The sequence below is a fragment of the Pyrus communis genome, chromosome 15 (assembly GCF_041283825.1).
Source record: "Pyrus communis isolate YQ-2024b chromosome 15, ASM4128382v1, whole genome shotgun sequence".
NCBI classification, from domain to species: domain Eukaryota; kingdom Viridiplantae; phylum Streptophyta; class Magnoliopsida; order Rosales; family Rosaceae; genus Pyrus; species Pyrus communis.
The window spans coordinates 28648091-28670721 of record NC_142579.1 but is presented as its reverse complement, the minus strand read 5'-3'; the positions used below and the strand labels follow the sequence as shown (position 1 = coordinate 28670721).

Genomic DNA, 22631 nt, shown 5'->3' with positions numbered 1-22631 from the left:
TGATGACTAAATTGTTAGTCTCTAAAAATGCTCGTTAAAGTTGGGCATGAGTGTTAGGATCATTCACGTTCGTGCACGAGTTGGATGATCTTGATCATTTGTACTTAGCAGGTCTCATAAGCATTAATGACCAAAACTTGGCCGCATGCAAAACTGATCCTAACCATTCATGCTTTGCAGGTTCCACAAACATGAATGGCCAGAACTCGGCCATGTGCGGAGCTGATCCCAGCTCCTTGCATTTTCCAAGACATAAACAAATTGGTCTAAACTGTCAATTGGGCTCCCTGCCTAAGAAAATTGCGAGTTGGGCAACAGTTTTAACAATGTTAGCTAAAAGCCTGGGCCTATTGCAAACTTCGGCTTAAGAAGTGAGATTTCGTACTTCATAAGTTACAACTACGATGACTGCAACTCTGCAAGTGTGTCAAAACAAGGTAAACTTATCCTTGTATGATCCCAAAAATAGATAACAGCATACAAAATTGATTAACGAAAACAATCATTGACCGCGCAATCATGTTTTCCTCGAAACCTTCCTCTTTCTTGATAATCCCTTTTGCTTTTCACCCCTCTTCCTTTTCTTTTCTTGATTGTGGAATGACTTACCAACCAAGGAAGGCTGGTCTTTCAATGCAAAGCTTTTCTCAACATGTCCCAAGTGAAGTTTCTTTACCATAAAAATTCTTTTCAGTTCACCGTGGTGGGCAGTGTATGCGCGAACCCACGAGCAAAATGCATTCTTGGCTAGTGTCTTCATATCCGGCTAAGGAAAGAAACAAAGGCAAATAAGTTATCGTTAATCACATAGAAAGGATCTCAAAATACTGTGAATCTTCATATCTATACATCTGTCAAGCAATACATGAGCTAACTTAAAGACTATTTCTTAAATCACCAACATACACAAAATATCACATCATTTAGGAAAGAAACAAATGCAAGAAACCAGATGTAGGAGTACAACTGACATGGAACAGGTTTACCACCACATAGCGTCCCAATCCACTAATACAATGCCATGCATTGAAAATCTTACACATGTCATTGTTTTATTCAAACTGGAAGCCACAGTGGCAGTGATCCCGTTCATATAAGTCCTTCTCCAGATGTAGGGCTTTCTTTACAGTACAAACACAGCAGCGTAAAGCATACCCTGAGGCACACTGAAGAAGAAACAGGAGAAGAGAAGTACCTTATCTGTAAATGCTTCAAGTGCCTTTTGCACAGACATCACCCAGGGATGTGCGTCAATGGAAACAAACTTCCTGACATGCTTATGACCGTATAGTGGAAAACTATCTAATATTTTGAGGAGGGGAAACTCTGCTAGAGAAACACCATGTTTCTCCAACTCTTTCAAATAATCCATTTCAATTGGCTGTAAAAACAACAATGAATCTCCTCTTTCACCCAGCCGAGCGGTTCTTCCAACCCTACATCAAGGATGAAATAAACATCTTTGGGGAACCTCAATGTAATACATGAATAACATTAAAGATGCATGATAAGTTAGCCTAGGGAACTCCATGCTCAGAAACAAATCTTACAACATATAAGCATGTAATTCTACCGTTGAAAAAGAAAATATTAGTCCATTTTAAAAACCAATTAGTTCTTAAAATTTTCAAATATTTGAATAAATTCAGGAAAATTTGTTATCGGTAATTGTGTTGTAATTATAAATCTCATGAGCATAGGGTTGATTATAAATAATCACGTAATGTTGCAGATAACAAGTTGTAATTAGTTGAACTAGCACCCATAGACTTGAGAAAAAAAGAAAAGAAAAAGTCTGGCTCATATAGTGCACATGCAAGAGAGAAGGGGAATAAATGAAAAACGAAAAGGAAAGACGGAGAAGTTCAAATACCTATGAACATAATCAGTAGCCTCACCTGGAGAATCATATTGTATAATACATTTTACTTTCGGGAAATCCAAACCTCTAGCACAAACATCTGTGGACAAAAGAAGAGCCGATTTTTCTCTTTTGAAGGTCTCAAACGCAGATCTTCGGTCCTCCTGCTCCATATTCCCATGTAACCGGAAGGTCTTACAATTAACAAACCTCTGCTTAAGTTCTGCACCTGGTCCTGAAGAAGGTTTGAATTGGAACTCACTTAACAAGGAGTAGTGAAAATCCACTGCATCACATGTTGAAAAGAATAGCACAATCTGTAAAATGAGCATGTGAGTGAACCGACAAGGTAAAGCATAACAAAATGAAGTTGAAGACTGCATAGAAAGATCCGATTCTGAACTGTGTCGATGAATCGACAATATAAGACATCACTTTCAAGAAATAGGATACAACATTGATGCTCAAGGAAATTATTGTCCCTCCATATGAAGTTACGCACTCACTAGCACAATATCATAGAATTGAAAAGTATATTCTTGTATGTGAAGAGTCTATAAGACTGCCCCTAAAACAAACAAAAGAAATGCTAGTTTCCATGACCATTAGAAAATGGAAAGTTGAGAAGTAGGCTACCTTTTCGGAACTTTCTCGCTCAAAAAGATACTTTAGAATGGAAAGAAGTACAGCAAGCCGTGCATTACATGGTACTGCAAGGAAATTTGATCAAAACACTTAATCACTATATATGTACTTTTATCAACCGCCCCGACAAAGAAAGAAGAAGGGGAAAAGGAAATTTATTGGGACATACCCTTTACATATTTCTGTGTCAATTGAGCTGGAAGTCTATAATCTTCACTAACAGAGCCTGTTGCCTTCACTGTTTGTGTGTCATCATCATCTGTGTCAGATCCTAAATGTTCATGCAATGCAATAGACTGCCTCTTCTTCTCAGGCATGCCAATCATAACGGGTTTCTCTAAACTCATTTTTGCAAGATGGTTGACTTTCTCGTTTAAGGTCGCTGATAATAGCAAATTCTGTCTCGGAAACTCAAATTTACTCGTAACAGCGCCATTCTTAGAGGCAGAGCCATGTTGCCTTGAGCCCAAAAAATCTAGAATTTCCTCTATTTCTTTTCCAAATCCCAATTCCAAAATTCTGTAAGAAAATCATATCGATATCTAATGAATATATGCCTGACATAGATGACGTTACAACTGTACAACGACAACATTTGGCTACAATAGTAGGCCTTATACACATCCATGTTAGATCAATCAAATAACAATTTGAATGGTGTATGTAGCATTATACCTATCTGCTTCATCGAAGATAATCCAACGTAAATTCGTGTGCACAAAAGAAGACGTATTCTTCAGGTGATCCAAGAGCCGTCCAGGAGTTGCAACAAGAATAGATATGCCTGAAGAGCAGCACATAGTCAGTAAGCCGCGAACACAAAAATAAAACTTCAACAACATAAAAATCGAAACTTTAACAAAAACCGACACAAAAAATACAATTCGGGTACCTTTTCGCAGCCGGGCCTTCTCCTTGGACCTGTTTTCACCGCCCATTACATAACCTGGAACAATCCAATGGAACCTGTGCAGGACCTTGTGCAGAATCTCATGAACCTGCAGACACAACTCCCTGGTGGGCACAAGAACCAGCGCGAAAGTTCCGTCGGAGCGCTGAATCCGAGGCTGGTACAAGTGCAGGTGATGGATGACCGGAGCCAAATACGCCACCGTTTTGCCAGTGCCGGTAGCCGCATTGACAAGCACGTGGCTGCCGGAGAGGACGACCGGGATGGCTTGAGCTTGAACCAGAGTCGGAGCTTTGAAGCCCAACCTCTCTGCTTCGATTAAATTAACGTAAATTAATCATCTTTTTATTACTTTTGGAGAAAATTAAAGTGAAATTTCGGTGTAAAAACGAGAAACAAATCATGGGTTACCTTCGAGTTGTTCGCATAATGTTGTGTGAAGTCCGAGACTGGAGAAAGAGCAAGGCGCGTAGATATCGGATTCCTCTGTTTCTGTCGGTTTTGTCTTGGCGGCCATCATTTGAGCTGCTGCTGCTTCTGCTTCTTCTTCCTAGTTCCAAGTTCGAATTCGCTTGTTAATAAACCACACAACCCGACCCGATAACTATTGGGCTTCAACCCTATTCTATTGGGCCTGGACTTACAACCACTGAAAATCTCAAGTTGGACATGAGAAATCTTAGTACCGGTTTGGTACTGAGGTGCTTTTATGAAAAGTGGGTATAAAAAAAAAGTTAAGCTCAAAAAGGTGTTTGTTAAACACTTAAAAACAGCTTATTTTCACATTTTTGGATTAAAAAAAGCTGAAAACGTGAAGCAGCAAAAATGAGTTTATTCTCACAACATAGGAGAAGCAGTTTTTTTCAAAGCACAGTAGTACCAAACCAGCTCTTACATTAATGACTTAAATTATATTATCAACCCACAAAATATTGAATGCACACCACATTAAAAATTAATATTAAATGACTTATTTACCTCACTATGCAATGACAATTTTGACCTTATTAGGTTTTAAACAAAATAAAAATTTCTAAATACACCCTAAATCACTTTTAACATATTATTTATCTTCTCAACTATCAAAACCCTCCCACCCTCCATTGTTGAATAAAACCCTAACCAATGAAACTACAAACATGTTGATTGAGAAAAATTGTTTTTGACGAATAGAACACGAAATCGATGTTTCGGATGCTTCACATGAGGTAAGACTTCATATTTTTCATTGTTTTAGTGATTTCGATGGCATCAATAATTATTTAATCTTGCATTTGCTGCGTTATTTAAACTTCTATATTCATATTTATCTTTTAGGGATCACAATGAGAGTTTACATGAAATCTCCTTACCTTTGTCCGTCCAAGAATTTTTTTCTGCAATTTATCAGTGTTTGGAAGTAATGGATACCAATGTTTTCCAAGTGCTCCACACTACAAAAATGAAGTTTGTGAAAGTCAAAACAAAAATTGCTTACCACAAAGTTAAACCTAACAATGAAGCCATTGCTGATGTTACCCTACCTAGCAAATCATCATTTTGAAATCATTCGGCAAACTAAATGTTCAAATGATTTGAAATCTTTCGGCAAACTAAACATTCAAATGATTAGATTCAGTCCCTAAAAAAAAAAATTGAGTGTTATAAGATTTGAGAAATGTGGGCTGTATAGAAGGTGTGGGGTGTATGTACAAAATATAAGGTGTATATTGACAATGTGGTGTATGGGGGTATTATGGAAAAGTATGTGAGGTGTATTAAGATAATTTTTAAGTGAAAAAGCAAATGTGATGTGTATTAAGTATGTGAGGTTTATTCAACAATTTGTGGGGTGTTAATATAATAAGCCTTTAGTTTTTACTATTGGTACTCATCACTATAATTTAGTGGTATTGTTCTTCATTTGTTTGTTATAGATTTTAGGTTCGATTCTCGTTGATAAAAAATTTGGTACCAAATTACTGTAGTTGGTCAATTATGTGCCTTAACTAGCCCCTTAGTATTACGGTTTAGTGATATTCATATTCAGTGAGTGGTCTTATGTTTGATTCTTACTAAAGGCAAATTTGAACCACATTATTGCTATCCTATTGTGAGGCTAAGCCCATCCGGTAATGTAAATAATATCGTTTGTTCAAAAAACAAAAAAAAATTATGTGCCTTAACTTAATTCCTTCTCCCCTTCTGAGTTGGAATGCTAACGTATTGATATGGTATCGTAATTAGGTTGTTCATCCATCAGTCAGACAAACAAACATTTAAGGACGTGTGGGATTGCTTTCGGGAGGGGAAAGAATGCTTTTGGACCATCAAATGAGATATCTAACAATAAAAAACGTTGTTGACCATGTTTGACAAAAAAAATTTACAATTAAAATGCACTTGAATTTTTTAAATTTCATTATATTCTAAACAATGTTTGTGAGCATAAGTATATAAGCAATCCTAAAAGAAGTTTTCAGTAAAAAAAAAATCAACGATTTCGACTTTCACGTCATTCGATAAGAATTATATTGATGTTTTAGGTGGATAACTAAACGGGTGGAAATTGCACTAAAAAAGTAGTGTCAAATAAATTAATCTGAATACTATTTAATACAAAAATGCACCAAACAACCGGATCCATTTTATTAATCATATCCGATCTCTTATACGAACTGCCAAACAAGACCTTAGTTGCAAAAATATCCCAACACGAGGGTGCTTGTTGCGAGTATCCCTCGTTGAAAATGAATGACTGGCGTCAAAAGTGTTTCTCCCACCTCTAACAATAAATTAATTTGGGCCTTAGGCCCAGCCCATGCCTAAGCCTCAGAGTTATGCCCGCTTGAGCTGAAGTGAAGACTGAACAGAAGAGCTGCTTCTGTTCTGCACCTCGTCCTCTTTCTCTGGCACCTTCAACCTCTCAGAAATTCCGAACCGATCGCATACATCAGCCAATCGGTAAGATTTCATTGTTTCGATGCGAGTTTGATCAAGCTATTACATTTTTTCGAGTTTAATTTCTGGAAAATTTGACCTTTAATTCGTGGTTGGCTATGGCTTCTGGGGGAAATTAGGGTTTGGATCTGTGAGCAATTCAGATGGCGACGGGAAACGATGTTGTAGAGATTGATAGCTTGGAGAAAGGGTTACTATCAGAAACTGCAACCGCGGCTGAAGCTGAAGAACCAGTTCTGTATTCAGCTTCGTTTCAGGAAATGGAGGAGAATTTTGTCAGGTACCAAACAGCACAATGGCTTCTTTACTCTGCGCTTTTGATACTGGCGTGGGGGATTGGGATTTTTATGCTGCTTTATCTGCCCGTCCGGCGCTACATTCTGCGAAAGGATATTCGTTCACGGAAGCTCTATCTCACTCCCAATGCCATTGTCTACAAGGTAAATTGGAAGTTGAAGTTTGGATCTCTATCTTGTTGCTGATGATTTGAGCTCCCGGAATGCGGTTTTTTGTTCTCAGTTAATTTGGTTGTTTATGGATCGATCAATCTTTTGAGTGCTGGTGGAATTTGGTTGCTTTTGGTATGTGAAATTATGGGCTGCTGGTTATCATTGGATAACGCTTTGTTTCTTTAGCTCAGTATGCAAAGCCAGTTCCATTTCCAATTTTCGGGGTGTTGAAGAAAGAGAAGCATGTTTTGTTGCCTTCAGTGGCGGATGTTGTGATCGAACAAGGTACAGAGCATTGACAGTTGCTACATAAATGTGATGTTCTCCTACTACTCTTGAAATCTATGTATTGATCTGTGCATTCTGAGGTTTCTGGGCACTTGCATTACCTTAGTCTTGCTAGTAGTGTCTTAGAACCCCTTATGACACTCTTGTTATACTCAGGATATCTGCAGTCTCTCTTCAGTGTCTACTCACTTAGAATAGAGCATTTTGGTGTCAGAAGGCCGCCCAGCGATGATGTTCAAATTCATGGCATTGCAAATCCCAGTGCTTTCAGGAAGGTATTTTACTCACCACTTTAATTAAGCACTTATTCTCAAGTTACCCCCAATTTTAGAAAATATGAGTTAATTTGTCTTCCCTGACGTCCATTTCAGGCAGTCCTCGTGCGCCGTGCAAGCATGACAAATGAGGTCTTCACTGGACAAGTTTCCACACTCGAAGATATTCCAAATTTGAAGGTAGGGTCATATGCCAGTTTTTATTTTTTTGGTGTGCGTGTGCCAACATATTAGTACAAGCATTACAAACAAACCAGTGTCAATACTTACTTATCCAAAGAAGCTGAACTTTTTTGGTCATATCTGGCAAGCTTTATCGGGACATATAGATTAAATCCTTGATAACACATTAGGCCATTAAGAATGCTAGCAAATATCCCCTTGTATCATATTCAATTAAGAAATTCTCTTTCTTTCTATTGTCAGCTTCTGGGGTCCCCGTCAAAGTCTCTCAGGTATGGGGATCTAACGCTACTGCAGAAACTCGAGGAAGTTGGAAGTTCTGTAAAGGTAAAACGTTAAGATTTCTGTGTTTGTTTTTAAATTTGGTAGGCTGTTCTTTCTCGTAATCTTTACTTTCGTCTGATGTCTATTATACAGAGGGTTCAAACTATACTCGAGGAACAACACCCTCAAACACCACAACCTATAGGTGGAAGCGCACGAAGAGTGTTAAATTTGTAATTCTTCTGGCCTTTCACATTCTTGGTTGGATATATATATATATATATATTTTTTTTTGGGAACACGAGTTGATTGGTCAAATATATGTACTGAATTCGACCACATTCTACTTCCTGGATTAGTGTATGATGCAGGATACGCACTACGCAAGACATTGGAAATTTCATGGCAGGGTTTTGCTCGTACAACTTGCACACGGATACCGTGTTGCTTTTATCACCTATTTCGTCGGACAAATCCAGGATTGCATTTTACAACCCCGCGAACGTTATACATTCATCCGACATTTCTGTTGGTGCCCACTAACGAGTTTTTGTTGATTTCAGATGTACTTTGTATCTTAGCATTTGCAAATATAAAAATTGACCCATGTAAAGATTCAAGATTTTCACTTTGAGGTTTGTTGTGTGCCGTCCTTTCCATGAAAGAAAATTGTAATTTTCTTTCTCTTTCAATCCTTCAATGTTGTTCTCCCTTATACTCTGGAAATCGCCGTATATTTTCGGGTAGTCTCCAAAACTGTTTATATGATTTTCATATGTTTGATGCTCTATATTATTGTCCAAATTTAGTTGGCTCTTGATTCTTTTAAAATCTTGATTAGCCAATCAATTTGTTATGGAAGCGAATGGAATTGAATTGCACAAATGTCGCAATCAAACTATCGATCTATCATAATTCGAACTCATTATCCCAACTGAACTATGAATTTGTTGGGCACAATTACTGAAATATTAATTTAGGTGGGGTGGGTGAAGTTGAGATAACTCCTTTTTCCAAACTTTTAATTCCTTTTTTCAGGTAGTTTAATGACATTGTCCAAGCTTGCAAGGAGCTTGGATACTTGTAGCTCAATTAGTTAAGAATGTTCACCCTTCCAAGCTTAAACCTAGACTAGCCATTAGAAAAATGTGGAGGACTAAGGCCATCCCTAACTGGGCTGGCCATAGGCCGAATGATAGCCCTTTTTGACACAAAGTCCATCTCCAATGGAGGTCTAGGCCAAAAGACCTTGGGGATCCATGAGCCAAAATGTAGCCATATGCCAGCAGATTGGTCATCCTTAGCAAGCTAGCTAGCCCGTTCAGTTGGGCCCAGTTGGATTTTTTTTTTTAAGGAGAAATTAAAAAAAAAAAAAATCTAATTTTTTTCCCTATAAATACCTAAGGCATAGTTCGTTGTTCACATATCTCTGACTAGTCAAATACTCACTCAGATGGTTATACCACATTCTTCTGGATTGCTTCAAACCGTAGAGTGAACGCCTCAGCCGAATTGATAGTGTGTTTCGGGGTTTGGAAATATTTGATCCAGTTAATGTAAGTCATTCGGGAACTTTCATATAAATTTTCGTATCAAGATCCCCATAGAGATACGCAGTTACTACGTCCATCAGTTGCATACTCAGTTTTTCAGAAACTACCAAACTGATAAAGTAACGAAAAGTAATCACATCCATAACGGGTGAATACGTTTCGTCGTAGTTAATCCTGAGGCGTTGTGAGAAGCTTTGCGAAATAAAACGAGCTTTGTAACGCACAATTTCGTTATTCTCCTAACGCTTATGAACGGAAACCTACTTGTAGCTAATGGGCTTCACATATGGAGGAGTATGAGCTATAGGTACAAACAACTTACATTTCGTAAGCGAATCAAGTTTGACTTGGATTACTTGTTTCCAGTTTGACCAATTAGTTCTACGTTGACATTCATCAACGGAATGAGGTTCAATGTCATCGCTCAACATGATCTCAGTAGCTACTGCATATGCTAATACATCGTCGATGATCATCTCATTTCTACACCAAATATTATCCAAGCTAGCATAATAGACCAAAATCTCATGATTCTCGGGAGGTGGATTTGTCTCTTCAAGGATGCTTCCATAATCTAAAATTTCCTCATGAGTTGGAGAGAATGGGTAAGCGACAGTCGGATTTACAATATGCTCAGGAGGAGCTTGTGTTGTGGGTTTCCTCTTTTCGGGAGTATGAATCATTTGAACCAAGTGGTCTGCCACATTTTTGTGTAAAGGTAGAGGATTGGCTAGCCACTAATGTACGTGGATCGGCCAAAATGGTGTCCTGGGCCTCCAGGAGGGAAGTCCGTCGTACATTTGGTACATCTATCTTTGCAGGCACATTCACAGCTGGAATATGTGATCTTATCACTCGCGTTAGATTGGTGAAAGTATCTGGCATGCTCTGAGCTACGCATTGAAGATCTAATAGGCGTTGCACTTCAGTTTCAGACTAAGCAGTGCAGGGATCTAAATGAGACAATGTGGGAGTCGTCCACGATAATTTGTGTCGTTCTTCAGGAACGTTAACGTTCTTATCTCCCCCTAACGACGAGAAGACTGTATCACAGAAGTGACAATCTGTGAAACGAGCGGTAAACAAATCGCCTATCAAAGGTTCTAAGTAACGAATGATTGAAGGCGAATCATATCAGACATAGGTTCCCATCCGTCGATGATGCCCTATTTTTGTACGTAAGGGTGGCGAAATCGGCACATAGACCGCATAATAAAAAATGTGCAGATGCGATATATTGGGTTTGTATCTGGTAACCAACTGAATGACCCTATATGGTTAGGTCGCAACAAGCCTCAGGCGGACCAACATGGTTGCGTGCAATATTGCATGGCCCTAAGTAACGATTGGAAGCTTGGTACGTATGACTAACGATCGAGCAATCATTTGTAAGTGCTTAATGAATGCATCTGCCAGGCCATTCTGGGTGTGAACATGGGGTACTGGATGTTTAACTTTAACCCTAACCGACATGCAATAGTCATAAAAAGTTTAAAATATGAATTATCCAGCATTATCCAATCAAACAGATTGGACTGGATAATCAGGGTGGTGAGCCGTGAGCTTGATAACCTGAGCCAACAGTTTGGAGAATGAAGCATTCCTTGTGGACAACAAGCATATGTGTCACCAACGTGTGGAAGCGTAAGCCAAAATCATAAAATATCTAAATGGTCTGCAAGGAGGGTGAATCAGTCCACAAATGTCCCCCTGAATCCTTTGTAGAAAAGTAGGAAGATTCGAATGAATCTTGTCATAAGAACGCTTAATAATAAGCCTTCATATGGAGCAGGTTTGAAATGCGATTCCTTAAATCGAATCTAAACTTCGGGTTAGTGGATGCCTGTGTGATGATTTGAGGAAACAACGCATCGTTGTTCATCCAAGGTGTCCCAAATGATCATGCCAAAGTGTATTTTCTTGCATGGTCCCAGAGGTAGGGCCGGCCATATAATGGCTTTCTATAGGGCATATGGTTGTAGTATATAAACACTCGGGATACTCTCCATCTTCTCTAGAATACGCTTCTGGCCATATTCGTAGGAAGTGATGCACATAAATTCAACTACATTTTCTACATAGGTTTAAGTGTGATAATTATTATCTTTAATGTCCTTAAAACTTAACAACGTTTTTCTGGAATGTGGAGAATAAAGTGTCTCAGCAATGGTCAAGAGTGTACCATTGGACAACATTATAAGTACCTTACCGTATCATTCAATTAGGTGGGATGGGCCTAAGAGGGTTGTCAGAGGTGCATTCTTAGGTATGAAGTTATTGAAATAGATGAGTTCACGCAAAACGGTGTCTGTGGTTGCACTATTTGCTAGACAACTGACTTTCCCACTAGTAATACCTAGAAATAAAAATTAGTTTGAATCAATCACATGCATAAATGTTCCAATAACAATTATAAATTCAAAATAATTTAAGTTTTCAAGGATGGTAATTAAAGAAAACTTAATATCCAACCAAAAATCACCAACAAATAATCCAAACATAAAGGGAAATTGTTCAAACTTAAACTGAAAACAAGAGGGGGGTTCATCCACTATGTGGAATTTGGTCCATTGTCTTAAAATTTAATTAAAAATAGTTTATGTTTGAGATTCTAATCTTCCATGGGGGTAATAACATCTTGAAAGTTAGAAACCTCCATCTTGGTACTTTCCGGTTCATCCACTTGCATAAAACTTGATTCAAACTTCTTACAATAAGAATGATATTCAGGTACAACCTTCTGGGGAGCATGGCAAACACGGGACCAATGGTCATTTGAACCATAGCGGTAGCACATGTTCGCATTCATGGTTTAAGGTGCTTTGCCTTTATTCTTGAAGTTTGGGGCTTTAGGAGTGAGGTTATGTCGCTTCTGGGCTCAGTTTCATCCTTAGATGTGCCTTGGCTCTCTTGACCATGACGGGGTGACTTCTGGCTTCCCCTACCACGCCTATGTTGGCGTTTTGGGTGTTGGTTTGTGTTATATTGTGCTTCAGGCATAACAGTCGCCCTAATAGGTCGAGCTTGATGGTTTTTCATCGACAACTGATTCTGCTTTTCAGAGAGAAGTAAAACAGAGATGAAATTCGAAAACTTAGTGAATTTTTTAGCCCTATATTATTATTGCAGGACAATATTAGTAGCATAGAAGGTTGAATAGGTCTTTTTCAAGAGATCATCTTCGGTCAAATTCTTGTTACTGAACTTGAGAAGTGATCGGATTCAACAAACTTCAAAATTATATTCATTCACAAACTTAAAGCCTTGGAAGCACAGATGTTGCCAGTCATGTCTTGCTTCAGGCAAGAAGATGTCATTTTGGTGATCAAAACGATTAGCCAAAGCGACCCAAAATGCTCATGGATCTTTCTCAACAACGTATTCGGTTTACAGTGCATCATGAATGTGGCCTCAGATGAAGATCATTGCAGTAGCTTTCTCAGCTTTGCCAACCAGGTTGTCCATCTCATCTTCAATGACGGGACGCAAATTCTTTGCGGTGAGGTGTAGCTTCACATTTTGTACCTACTTGAGGTAGTTTATTCCAAAGACCTCTAAAGCGGTGAAGTCGAGTTTGTTCAAATTTGACATGTCCCTATCTCAAAAAAGATGGACAAGAATATGGTTCGTGTAATGGAGAAAAATCAATCCATTCACATAGGAGTAGAACATTCAGGTTAATAGACATTTATTAGTTTAATTTTACATGAAAAAACTTCGGGTTTTCATGGGTGATGTTTTTAAGGAAAACTGCAGGTTTCCAAATAAGGCATGTTTCTAGAAACTTCAAGTTTCGAAAGAAATATGAAATTCAGGTTTATATGTTCCTGCAAACAAACACAAATATATATGCAGAAATATGCAAAAAAATTTCAGGTCTAAAATTATTATTGAATTAATTATTTGGGTTTCGGGCCAAATTAAGGTGTGGGTGAAAAATTATAAAACCCATAAGGCCTAAAAAAAATAAAAGGCATTTAAACTCAAGGCCCAAAATAATAGGCCAAAAGTTCACGAGTATGCTGAGTAAATTGAAATTCTGAGGTCCAAGCCCAAAAACTAGGCTGGGGTTAGGTACGGGCTGATCAGGCCCCAGAAAAGTTGGGTTGAAGGCCCAAGGCAAAAGACGGGTTGCAAGGAGGCCAGGTCCAATAAACATAAGCCCAGACAGGGCGCTGATCAGATGCGGCGCTGTGTAGGTGCACCAATGCACCAGCTGTAGGGTTGGGATCCGGTGCAACATAGGTCCAGGGACAGTATAGCCCTACAGGCTGATGTCGGGTTTGGGCCAAACGACAGATTATAGGCGGCAATCTTGCGAGCCCAGATTAACAGACCTCTCTAGTAGGTTGAAAAGAACACCAAAGCCCAAAGGGTTGGTGTTTGGACCAAAGGTTAGCCAAGCCCAGATGAGCTCGGGTAAGGACTAAAGAACATCCCAACGTTGCTAAGTAAAGTCACCGAAGTTGAGGCCAGTGCCGCTGCTTTTAGCGGCCATGTTCTAGGTTAATTTTGGTCAGGAGAAACACAGGTTCGACTTGGAACCCTATTTTGAACGGAGAAATTTGATTTCTCGATGTTGGGTGTGAAAACCATGGGGATTTCAAATTGAAATCCTAAAAAACTCAATGAAATTTGTTGGGAATTTAAATAATCATTGTCAGAGACGATGGATTTGTCCCAAAAACACGACTACAAGTTGTGATTCCCAATGAAAATTGGCATTGGTGTCGTGGCTCATCTGTGGGCGAGTGTGGGTTTGGGGACGACGCCATGGACAACGTCGTTTTGGTTTTCAGGGAGAGAGAGCTACTGGCTCTCGACTTTGTGGCTTGCGGCGCAAGCTGCAGGCCTGATGATGGCGGCTCGATGTGGTGCGGCTTGGAAGCCATGTGACGGGATGAGTTTTGTGAGAAACCCTATTTTTAATTGTTTTCTTAATTCCAGGTTATAAATTTAATTCAATTGCATACATATTCAATCAAATAATTCAATGCATGGACATATATTTGATACAATTCACATTAATATCAAATTCACATAATTCAACAATTGTGGATATAATACATATACAATTTATGTAGAATCTAAAATTTGAGAAACGTAAAGTTGGGTCATGCATTATGGTGAATGTTCATGATATCAGGACTCCAAAACTATCGAGATAAAAATCGTTGTTTTGAAAGAACATGATTGCATGATTATAGTGATGAACTGATTTGATGTATAATACTTCCACGTTAGATTCCTAAGCGTAGCGGTATAAGCGTGCTGATAACGTGTTGTGGCTTATTTTATCTGACAGGGAGAGAGATGGGTCGACAACATAGAAAGAGAATAGAGAAATGTGTTTGTAGGGTTGTATAGATGATGTGTTATTCTCTCTATGCAGTGCCTTTATTTATAGTAATAAGGGAGAGAAGAATCATTTTCCTCCAAGGAATACAAGTCCCAATAGGGAAGAATAACTAGTATCAAATATAATCTAGAATTTACACAATCACACTTAAATAAGAAGTTTATAACAGGTTTGGCACTGTTCATAAAAAAATTATTTTGTAGGATTATAATTTGGACAAAGGCTAAACATAGCCTCTTTAGTTGATGTACTCATTCGTACGAAAGAGAGAAAAATGACAGTTCATTGACTGAAACATGATTTTCGCTCATTTCCTCCTCTTTCGTCCTTCTAGTATTTGGATTAAATAAAGCACACAAGAATCAAGAGACAAAAATACGAATAGAACTACATATATAAGGTAAAAATGAGACTACTAGAGCGTGAAAATCATTCATATTAAAGCGTCAAGATATTATATCGATGATTATTTATATGAATTTTTTATATGTGCATGTTTGTTATCATTGTCTTCGTAACATTATATATATATATATATATATATATATATATATATATATATATTTGTTGGTACCGTTTTCGTTGTGATAAGAGGAACTATTTCTTGTAAGGAACTTAAAAGCTTTGGAGAGATGGTTGAGATGAAGTTGGAGAAAAGGAAAGGTGGTTGTGAGTCCCTTTCCCTAATAAATTTTTGTGTTGGTGTCTTGGCCATGGGGTTTGGGTTTGGGTTTGCTAACTTAATTTGTTTATTGCAAAGATGAATGGACGAAAAGGAAGATACGAGAGGGGTTTGGTTGAGAAGATACGAGTTTGGCTTACCTATGTTGACTTCTCATTCAATTGTCCCTTATGTTTCATTTCCTCGTACACTTTGGGTCCTTTCCCAACTTCCTTTCTTCTTTTTTGAGCACATACATTTTTTATTTTTTATTTTACCATTCTAATTATACAATTCTTAATCCTTTATAGAGCATATGTAAAATGTTGAAACATGGGTTGGGTAGGTACATGGAGACTGTTTCTAAAGTTGTTAAAAGCACTCATAGTGGTGTTTGACAGGAAATAAGAAGTGTTTTAAGGAATGTAAAAGCACTCTCAAGTTGCTTTTCAAGTACTCTATGAAAATACACTTGGAGTTTTAGAAAATACTTAGAATTTTTATTATGTTTCTAATAAAAGAACTATATCGTGCACGTTTATGATTACATTAGTATTTTTTTAAATAAATACTCTAAATAAAATACTGAGTTCATTTACATTGCACAAGATATTCTGTGTTACAGAAAACAAAGAGACATCAAAATGTCTGAATGATGGTGCCCTTCAAGATAATAACAATAGAGAGAGTATGAAGCTTGGGTGCTTATGAGCCGAAGATGGAGTTCATAGAACATGCTCTACGAATCAAATCAAAAGAACAACAAAACAAAGATATGGATTTTACCTATGGCAATATTTGGATATACAGTTAGTCATTATCAAGTGCACCCAAGTATGTACTCGTCATTCCCTGCATGAATAACCACTAGGAGATGCCCTTCAATAATATTCTCCTTTTAATGACACCAAATTAATTAGAAATGAGGCTTATTAATTGAATTGCCCTTGAAGCCATTACGTAGTGTCATTTTACTTTTTGAAATTGATTTTATCTCACTTTGTCTTTCGAAAATATCATTTTCATCTCATATAAACGTTAAATTAAAGGGTATAGACATTCATATTTAATACAACTCGTTGCCTCCAACTTACCTGCTAATTAAAATTTCAACCTTAACTTGCAATAAAACGGTTGAACTTCTCCAGATTTATGATAAATGTCATCGTTGCCAAGAAGATTAGCCGTCAACTAAACTCAAGGACTACATTCACAAGCCTAAATTCCTTTATCCTCTTTCACGTACCTCATTTTTGCACGTGCCAAAAATGAAATGTCCATACTACCCTTTAATTTAATGTATATTTAACGCAATAGTCGAAAATAGGGTGAACTGAGATTATATGAGACAAAATTTGCAATTTCAAGGGATTAGTGAGAAAAAACTAGGATGTGAAATGAAACTAAATGGTAATTTCAGGAGACAAATCAACAAATAAGACTAGAAATTAATTAGGAAACTGTTATTAGCACTCAAAATTTTTTATTTTGCACAGTGTATTTTTCTTTCAAAATATAGAAAATTTAGAGTGCAAAATTGGAGTTTTAGAGTGCCAATAACAATTTTATTGATTAAGCTAAAAATTAATTAAAGATAGTATTTGGCACTTGAGAACTCATTAATGTCATGCAAATTTTGTGATTTTGGGAAAATGCAATTTTGCATTTGAACACAGATATATATTGTCATGTGAATAAAACCGTGAAGTGAGATTTTCGATGAGTTTGAGGCGTCAGGGCGAGAGCGTCAGTGCCCATGCATATCCTTGGCATTCGCATGCACGACGTGTTTTCCGAGAGATTTTTCAATGTGATTGGTAAACGAGATGGTACACTACGTGTCATTAAACAAATGGTAGAATATGTGTGCTAAAAAGTTAATAACTCAAAAAAATAAAATTTCTCACAATTCCTATTAAAACACGTGATGTACCACTTGTGTTTCCGTCACAATTAAAAATTTCTCGTGTTTTCCAGAGAAATTTTATTTATCCAACATGCTGCTTTAATTTTGCTATTTGTTTGGCATACAAATAAATTGGAGGCTTTCTCTAAAAAAAAAATTAATAAAATAAAAAAAACATGCACGATCTTATATTTTTCAACAATTATTATGGTCAATAATCTATTTGTTATTTAAAATAGTACTAGCAACACATATATGCTCTGTAAGTTTTTTCATGAAACGACAACGAAATTTTATTGATCAAACCAACATAATTACAAAAAGTACAAAATAGATAAAGTTTTCAGTGACCAATAATTTGATATGGAGATAATTTATGTGTGTAAGAAGTTAAATAAAAACAAACTTGAAATTTCACTCTCTTCATCAATCTCCACAGCATTAATATAATTGTCTTTGGAATTTGTTTTCAAATTGAAATTAAATTTTAGTGTTAGTATAGAATTCTGTTCTTTATTTTTTGATGTCAAATGTAGATTTAAGTTCACCGCCACGGGTCACAAGTATTCTGCAGGCTGTGTAGACTAATAAAACATAGTTATAGGTTTGGAAAACAAAATATACAAACCTATTAGCATATTTGAACAAAAAAAAAAACCTGGTACAGTTAGGAAAATATAAAAGCTAGAAATAAGGTATTTGGAAAAAATATAATCTAGTAGGTTTGGCAGATATAAAAACCTTAAACCTAGTAATATAGTTTGGCAGAAATAAAACCTAGTATTATTGTCTTCATCGAAAATCTTACTAAAGCCACCGTGATTATAAATCTATATGAAATTACTTAAATTAATCTAACCTAGTTGATTTGTTTAAGAGTAATGTTATTTCCACCCCAATGTCTTATCTTCTCACCCACCTTTTAATGATTTTTTTTAATTACAAATTTGTTCATTTACAAAAAGACTGATAAGGACATTAATTATCTTATTTTGCTTAATTTTTTTTTAAAAAAAGGTTGGGGCGTGGGAGATGATTTGTCTACCTTAGAACTCTAACTCATATTTTCATCTCCTTGAGAAAGTAAAAAAATATCAATGGAATTAGAAGATGACTTTTTCATTGAGCAGGTGGAAGATGACGCTTCTACAGAAGAGGTAGAAGATTTTGTTTCCATTGAAAATGTAGAAGAATAATTTGTGTGTAGGTCATTTGAATTTGTTCATCGTATTTTGAATTTGTTGTTGTCAAATTCTTTTGAATTTGGATACCTCTGTCGTTTCCATATGAATTTGCATACTTTAATGGTTTTCATTTACATATTATTTGTTATATTTTTTAAGGGACAATTTTATAATTTCATATGTATGTATATATTAAAGGTTATTTTGGGAATAATAGTGGGTGGGGAAATAACATTTTAATTTTTTAACTTTTTAAGGTGGGTGAGATTATAACGTGAGTGGGAAAATAAGATAATATGGTGGATTTAGTAGCTATCTTTGTTTAAATATTACATATATATATACACACACACACACACACCTTATATACTCATTCTCCTTCTTGTTTTTTAATAATATTATCGACAGGAAATGCCGGTCTCAACTTTCTCATTGACATTTTTTCCACCGAAAAAAAGAAATTTCTGTTGACAGTTTGAAAGACAATGACTTGGTACCCTTACCATGACACCCTTCATTCACTAGTTCCATACGACATCTCAGCCTCTCAGGCTTAATAAGAATAATTTATTTAGAAGAAGAACAAGAAGAAAATTGATCGTTGTCATATATAGGCAAGCCATTGGTCCTTTCTTGAAAGTTCTTTAGCTTTAGACGTCTTTTATTTTCATTAAGAGGACCAATAGATATGCAGCTAGATATTGTTAACACTTATTTTTAGGGGAGCTTTAACGAAATGCTCTGTTCACTTTAACGAAAAATCATATTTTTACATTAAAAAGTCAATCCTAGTACTATTCACTTTACCTTTTATTTTGTCCTTATCGTTAAAACTCAAAGTTTTTAAACCATTTTAATTAGTTTTCCTTATTTTTAGTTATGGCCCCAAAATTTGATTTTGATCTCACTTTGTTCCTTAAAACTCAAAGTTTGCTCCACTTTGCTCATTGGAACTCTATTTTGATCACATTTTGCCCCTCATAAACATGAAAGTCATATCTATAAAACTCAAAATTCGCTCTACATGTCAAAGTGAAACGAATTTTGAGTTTCAGGGAGTAAAGTGATGACTTTTGAGTTACAGGGAATGTGGTAAAGTGAGATTAAAATGAAGTTCTACAAAAATAAGCCTATCCATATCACTCTCTACCACCTCATATTTTTTTGGCACAATTCCCGTATAATAAACACAAGTAACATTGAGAATACAAATTTGAAGTATCACTTCACCCTTGAAAGTCATATGTTTGCCTTTGGATACGGATGCATTCGTAAAAAATGACATTGTGCATGTATATCCTTGAAGGTAGTTTGTTAGAAAGGAGGTGATGGAGGCTTCAGGATCCTCTGGCGGATCCAACTTAGTAGGAGGTGGAAGTACCGTGCGGGGGAGCAGTAGGGGCTCCGGTTGACTTTCCATTTCCTTGTAGGTAGTTTGTTTCCCTCGATTTAAATTTTTTAGCAATACTTGAGTACTAACTAGTCAGTGCCTTTTTTACTCGCGAACCTATGTGGCTTAATAAAAACTAATCATGTGTTGGATGTTTTAAGTTTTATAACCAAGTAACCAAACACCCCTTTCTTTTACTAAATTTACCAGACGGACTTCGTCTTCATCCTCCATATGTTTGCAAATCTTCCATGTCATGGCTAGCACGGCTTCACTTTTCTAGTGACCCTACTTGGCCAACCCCACAGTTGGAGAACAATTTAGAAACGAAAATAACAGAAATACAGAACTTGAAATACTTATACTTTATTACTAAAAAATACTTGCAATACATAATGAAATTAAACAATAAATAAAGAAATTGAAATGATACTAACTTGAATGAATCAAAGGTAGAGGCTAGCGCAAAAGCTATGTCATACAAACATTATTTCCGTCCCACTCTTGTGCTTGTGGTTCTACAACGTCTGCTCGACCAGGATACAATTACCTAATTCTACAACCCGCACTGGATTATAGAATTCTAGCGAATTGTTTTGTGTGTTTACTCTCTGGGAATTTTGTACATAAGAGAAGATGATCCTCCTTGGAAACTGTGATTGCAAATATATAGGTTGTTTCACACCTTTTCAAATACCTGTTCAGCGTACTTGAAAATACACAACTCTTTCTAAAAACTGTGTCTCTTAATCAAAACGTTTTTTAATTAATAAATTAATTAAAAACTTAATACGAATTTAAAATTATTTAAATTCTAAGACTTGTGTCTTGATTAATTAATATTAATTATATTAGATTATATCTTATAAACCTCATCCACACAAATATAAGACTCAAGCTTTCAATTCATTTTCAAATGATTCAAATCTTACCTACCATTAACAGATAAAACATATATAAAGGTCCTTGGGAATCCTATGTTCCTCGATGTGGGACAATGAGTCACCACCTATCCTTCTTTTCTCTAGCGACCCACCACCAATCCTTCTCGTCTTCAATGACTCCACCTCCAATCCCTCTCTTATACAGCAACTGTGGCTCATCGTCCTCCATCGTAAACAACAACGATTGTTGATGAGGACCTCAGTGATGGATGTCATCGTTCTGGAGAGTCTCATCCCGTGATTGTTGAAGCACGATCTATGTTTGGTTATGGGTTTAAAAGGAGAAATTGGTTGAGGTGGTGAACAGTGAACAAACAAAAATAGTTTAAAATTTTAAAGAGTAGAATTCTCCCTCGTCTAAATTTCTATCTCATCCAATCCCCTTCTCTCTTATTTTTCTTTCTCTATAAAGAAGTCAACACAAGATGTTAATGTGGTTGAATCATGACTGTTCAAATAGGAAGGGTCTGGAAGGAAAGAGAATTTGGAGGGCAGATAATCCTGCTTCAAATTTGAGTAGTTCTTATTTATTCGAGGCCTTAATTAGATGGTGTTTGCCACTTAATACTATAGTTTAATGGTATTCTTGTTCACTTATAAGTAAGAAATCTTAGATTCGATTCTCGTTATGAATTGAATCCACATTATTGCTGATGATACGTGTTTGCACTCACATGGATGCATTTATGTAGATTTCCTCATGCTCTTCAAAGAAATTAAAATATAGAAGGCATGTGCATAAGCGTCTTTTTGAGAACTATGGTGTCCTATAGGCTTTTTTTATTTTTTATTTTTTATTTTTTTTATTTGAAGCTCTTATTACAATACGCATTGTTTATGGTGAAAATATCATATTTTTAGTTTAGGTACTAATTAAAATTTAAATTTGTCATGATGTTTTTGTGTTAAATTCGTTATTTCAAGAGATGGCTCGATAACAACCTATTAGTTAACAAGTTCATATAAAACCTGTTATTTGTGTGTCATTTCTTCTCGATTAACATATTGTGTAAATTTTTTTTTTAATTATTTTGGAAAAAAAATATTTTTTTTTTACTTGGTACTTAAATTAAAAATATGATACTTTAACTAAAATTTTTATTAGGAATTAGTATTTAAATTAAAAGACCCTAAATTACACAAATGGCCATTTAAAGTGGCGTTTAAAACGGCCGAACTACTCTTCTAAGGTCCTCACTTTGAGGACTTGCGAGGTCCTTTTTCATATGAGCCGTTAGATTAATCTTATGGTAGATTAATAGATCAACTTTAATAATTTATCTTATGGTAGATTGATATCAACATCAATAATTCTTGTTACACCGAAATACAATAATTTGGGAAAGTAATTAAATAAAGATTTGATGAAATTAGACGTGTAAAATTATTTGGTTTTCATATTTGGATTTGATGGGTTTAGATATTTGATGGAGATTGACATGTCGTGAAACTTTCTTTTCTCTTCCTTCTTTTTTTTTTTGTTTTTGTTTTTGTTTTATCAGTTTATATGTTGTTTCCGTATAAAAAAAAATATTTAAGTTGATAGTTTAATATACCATAAGATTAATTTGAAGCTTCATATAAAAAAGGAGTCTCATAGATCCTCAAAGTGAGGACCTTGTGAGAGCAGCTCACAAGCCATATTATAAACAAAATAGACTAAAATAAAAAAAACATATAAAAAATCTATCGTTTGACAAAAAATAATTATAAATTAAATTAGAGAACTGCTAATGACGATACTGTTATATTATCAAACACTGATTCACTCACTCACGCTAACCAAATATGCATATATTTAATCTATTATTGTAAACTA

At 36.0% G+C, this 22631-nt stretch overlaps 2 protein-coding genes across 2 annotated transcripts; one reads left to right on the top strand and one right to left on the bottom strand.

The window, feature by feature from the left end:
* Positions 1-261: 261 nt before the first annotated feature.
* Positions 262-3961, bottom strand: LOC137712643 (DEAD-box ATP-dependent RNA helicase 17). The gene is made up of 8 exons (XM_068451757.2): positions 3828-3961; positions 3399-3725; positions 3182-3290; positions 2676-3025; positions 2498-2571; positions 1874-2178; positions 1196-1436; positions 262-766 (listed from the first exon to the last, which is right to left on the bottom strand). The coding sequence occupies exons 1-8, from the start codon at positions 3934-3936 to the stop codon at positions 518-520; spliced, it is 1764 nt and encodes a 587-aa protein (XP_068307858.2). The 5' UTR covers positions 3937-3961; the 3' UTR covers positions 262-517.
* A 2255-nt stretch (positions 3962-6216) lies between these two features.
* Positions 6217-8605, top strand: LOC137714116 (uncharacterized). Its single transcript, XM_068453404.2, has 8 exons — positions 6217-6359; positions 6476-6796; positions 6997-7090; positions 7250-7368; positions 7465-7548; positions 7795-7878; positions 7969-8048; positions 8175-8605. The coding sequence occupies exons 2-8, from the start codon at positions 6500-6502 to the stop codon at positions 8179-8181; spliced, it is 765 nt and encodes a 254-aa protein (XP_068309505.2). The 5' UTR covers positions 6217-6359; positions 6476-6499; the 3' UTR covers positions 8182-8605.
* Positions 8606-22631: the final 14026 nt, after the last annotated feature.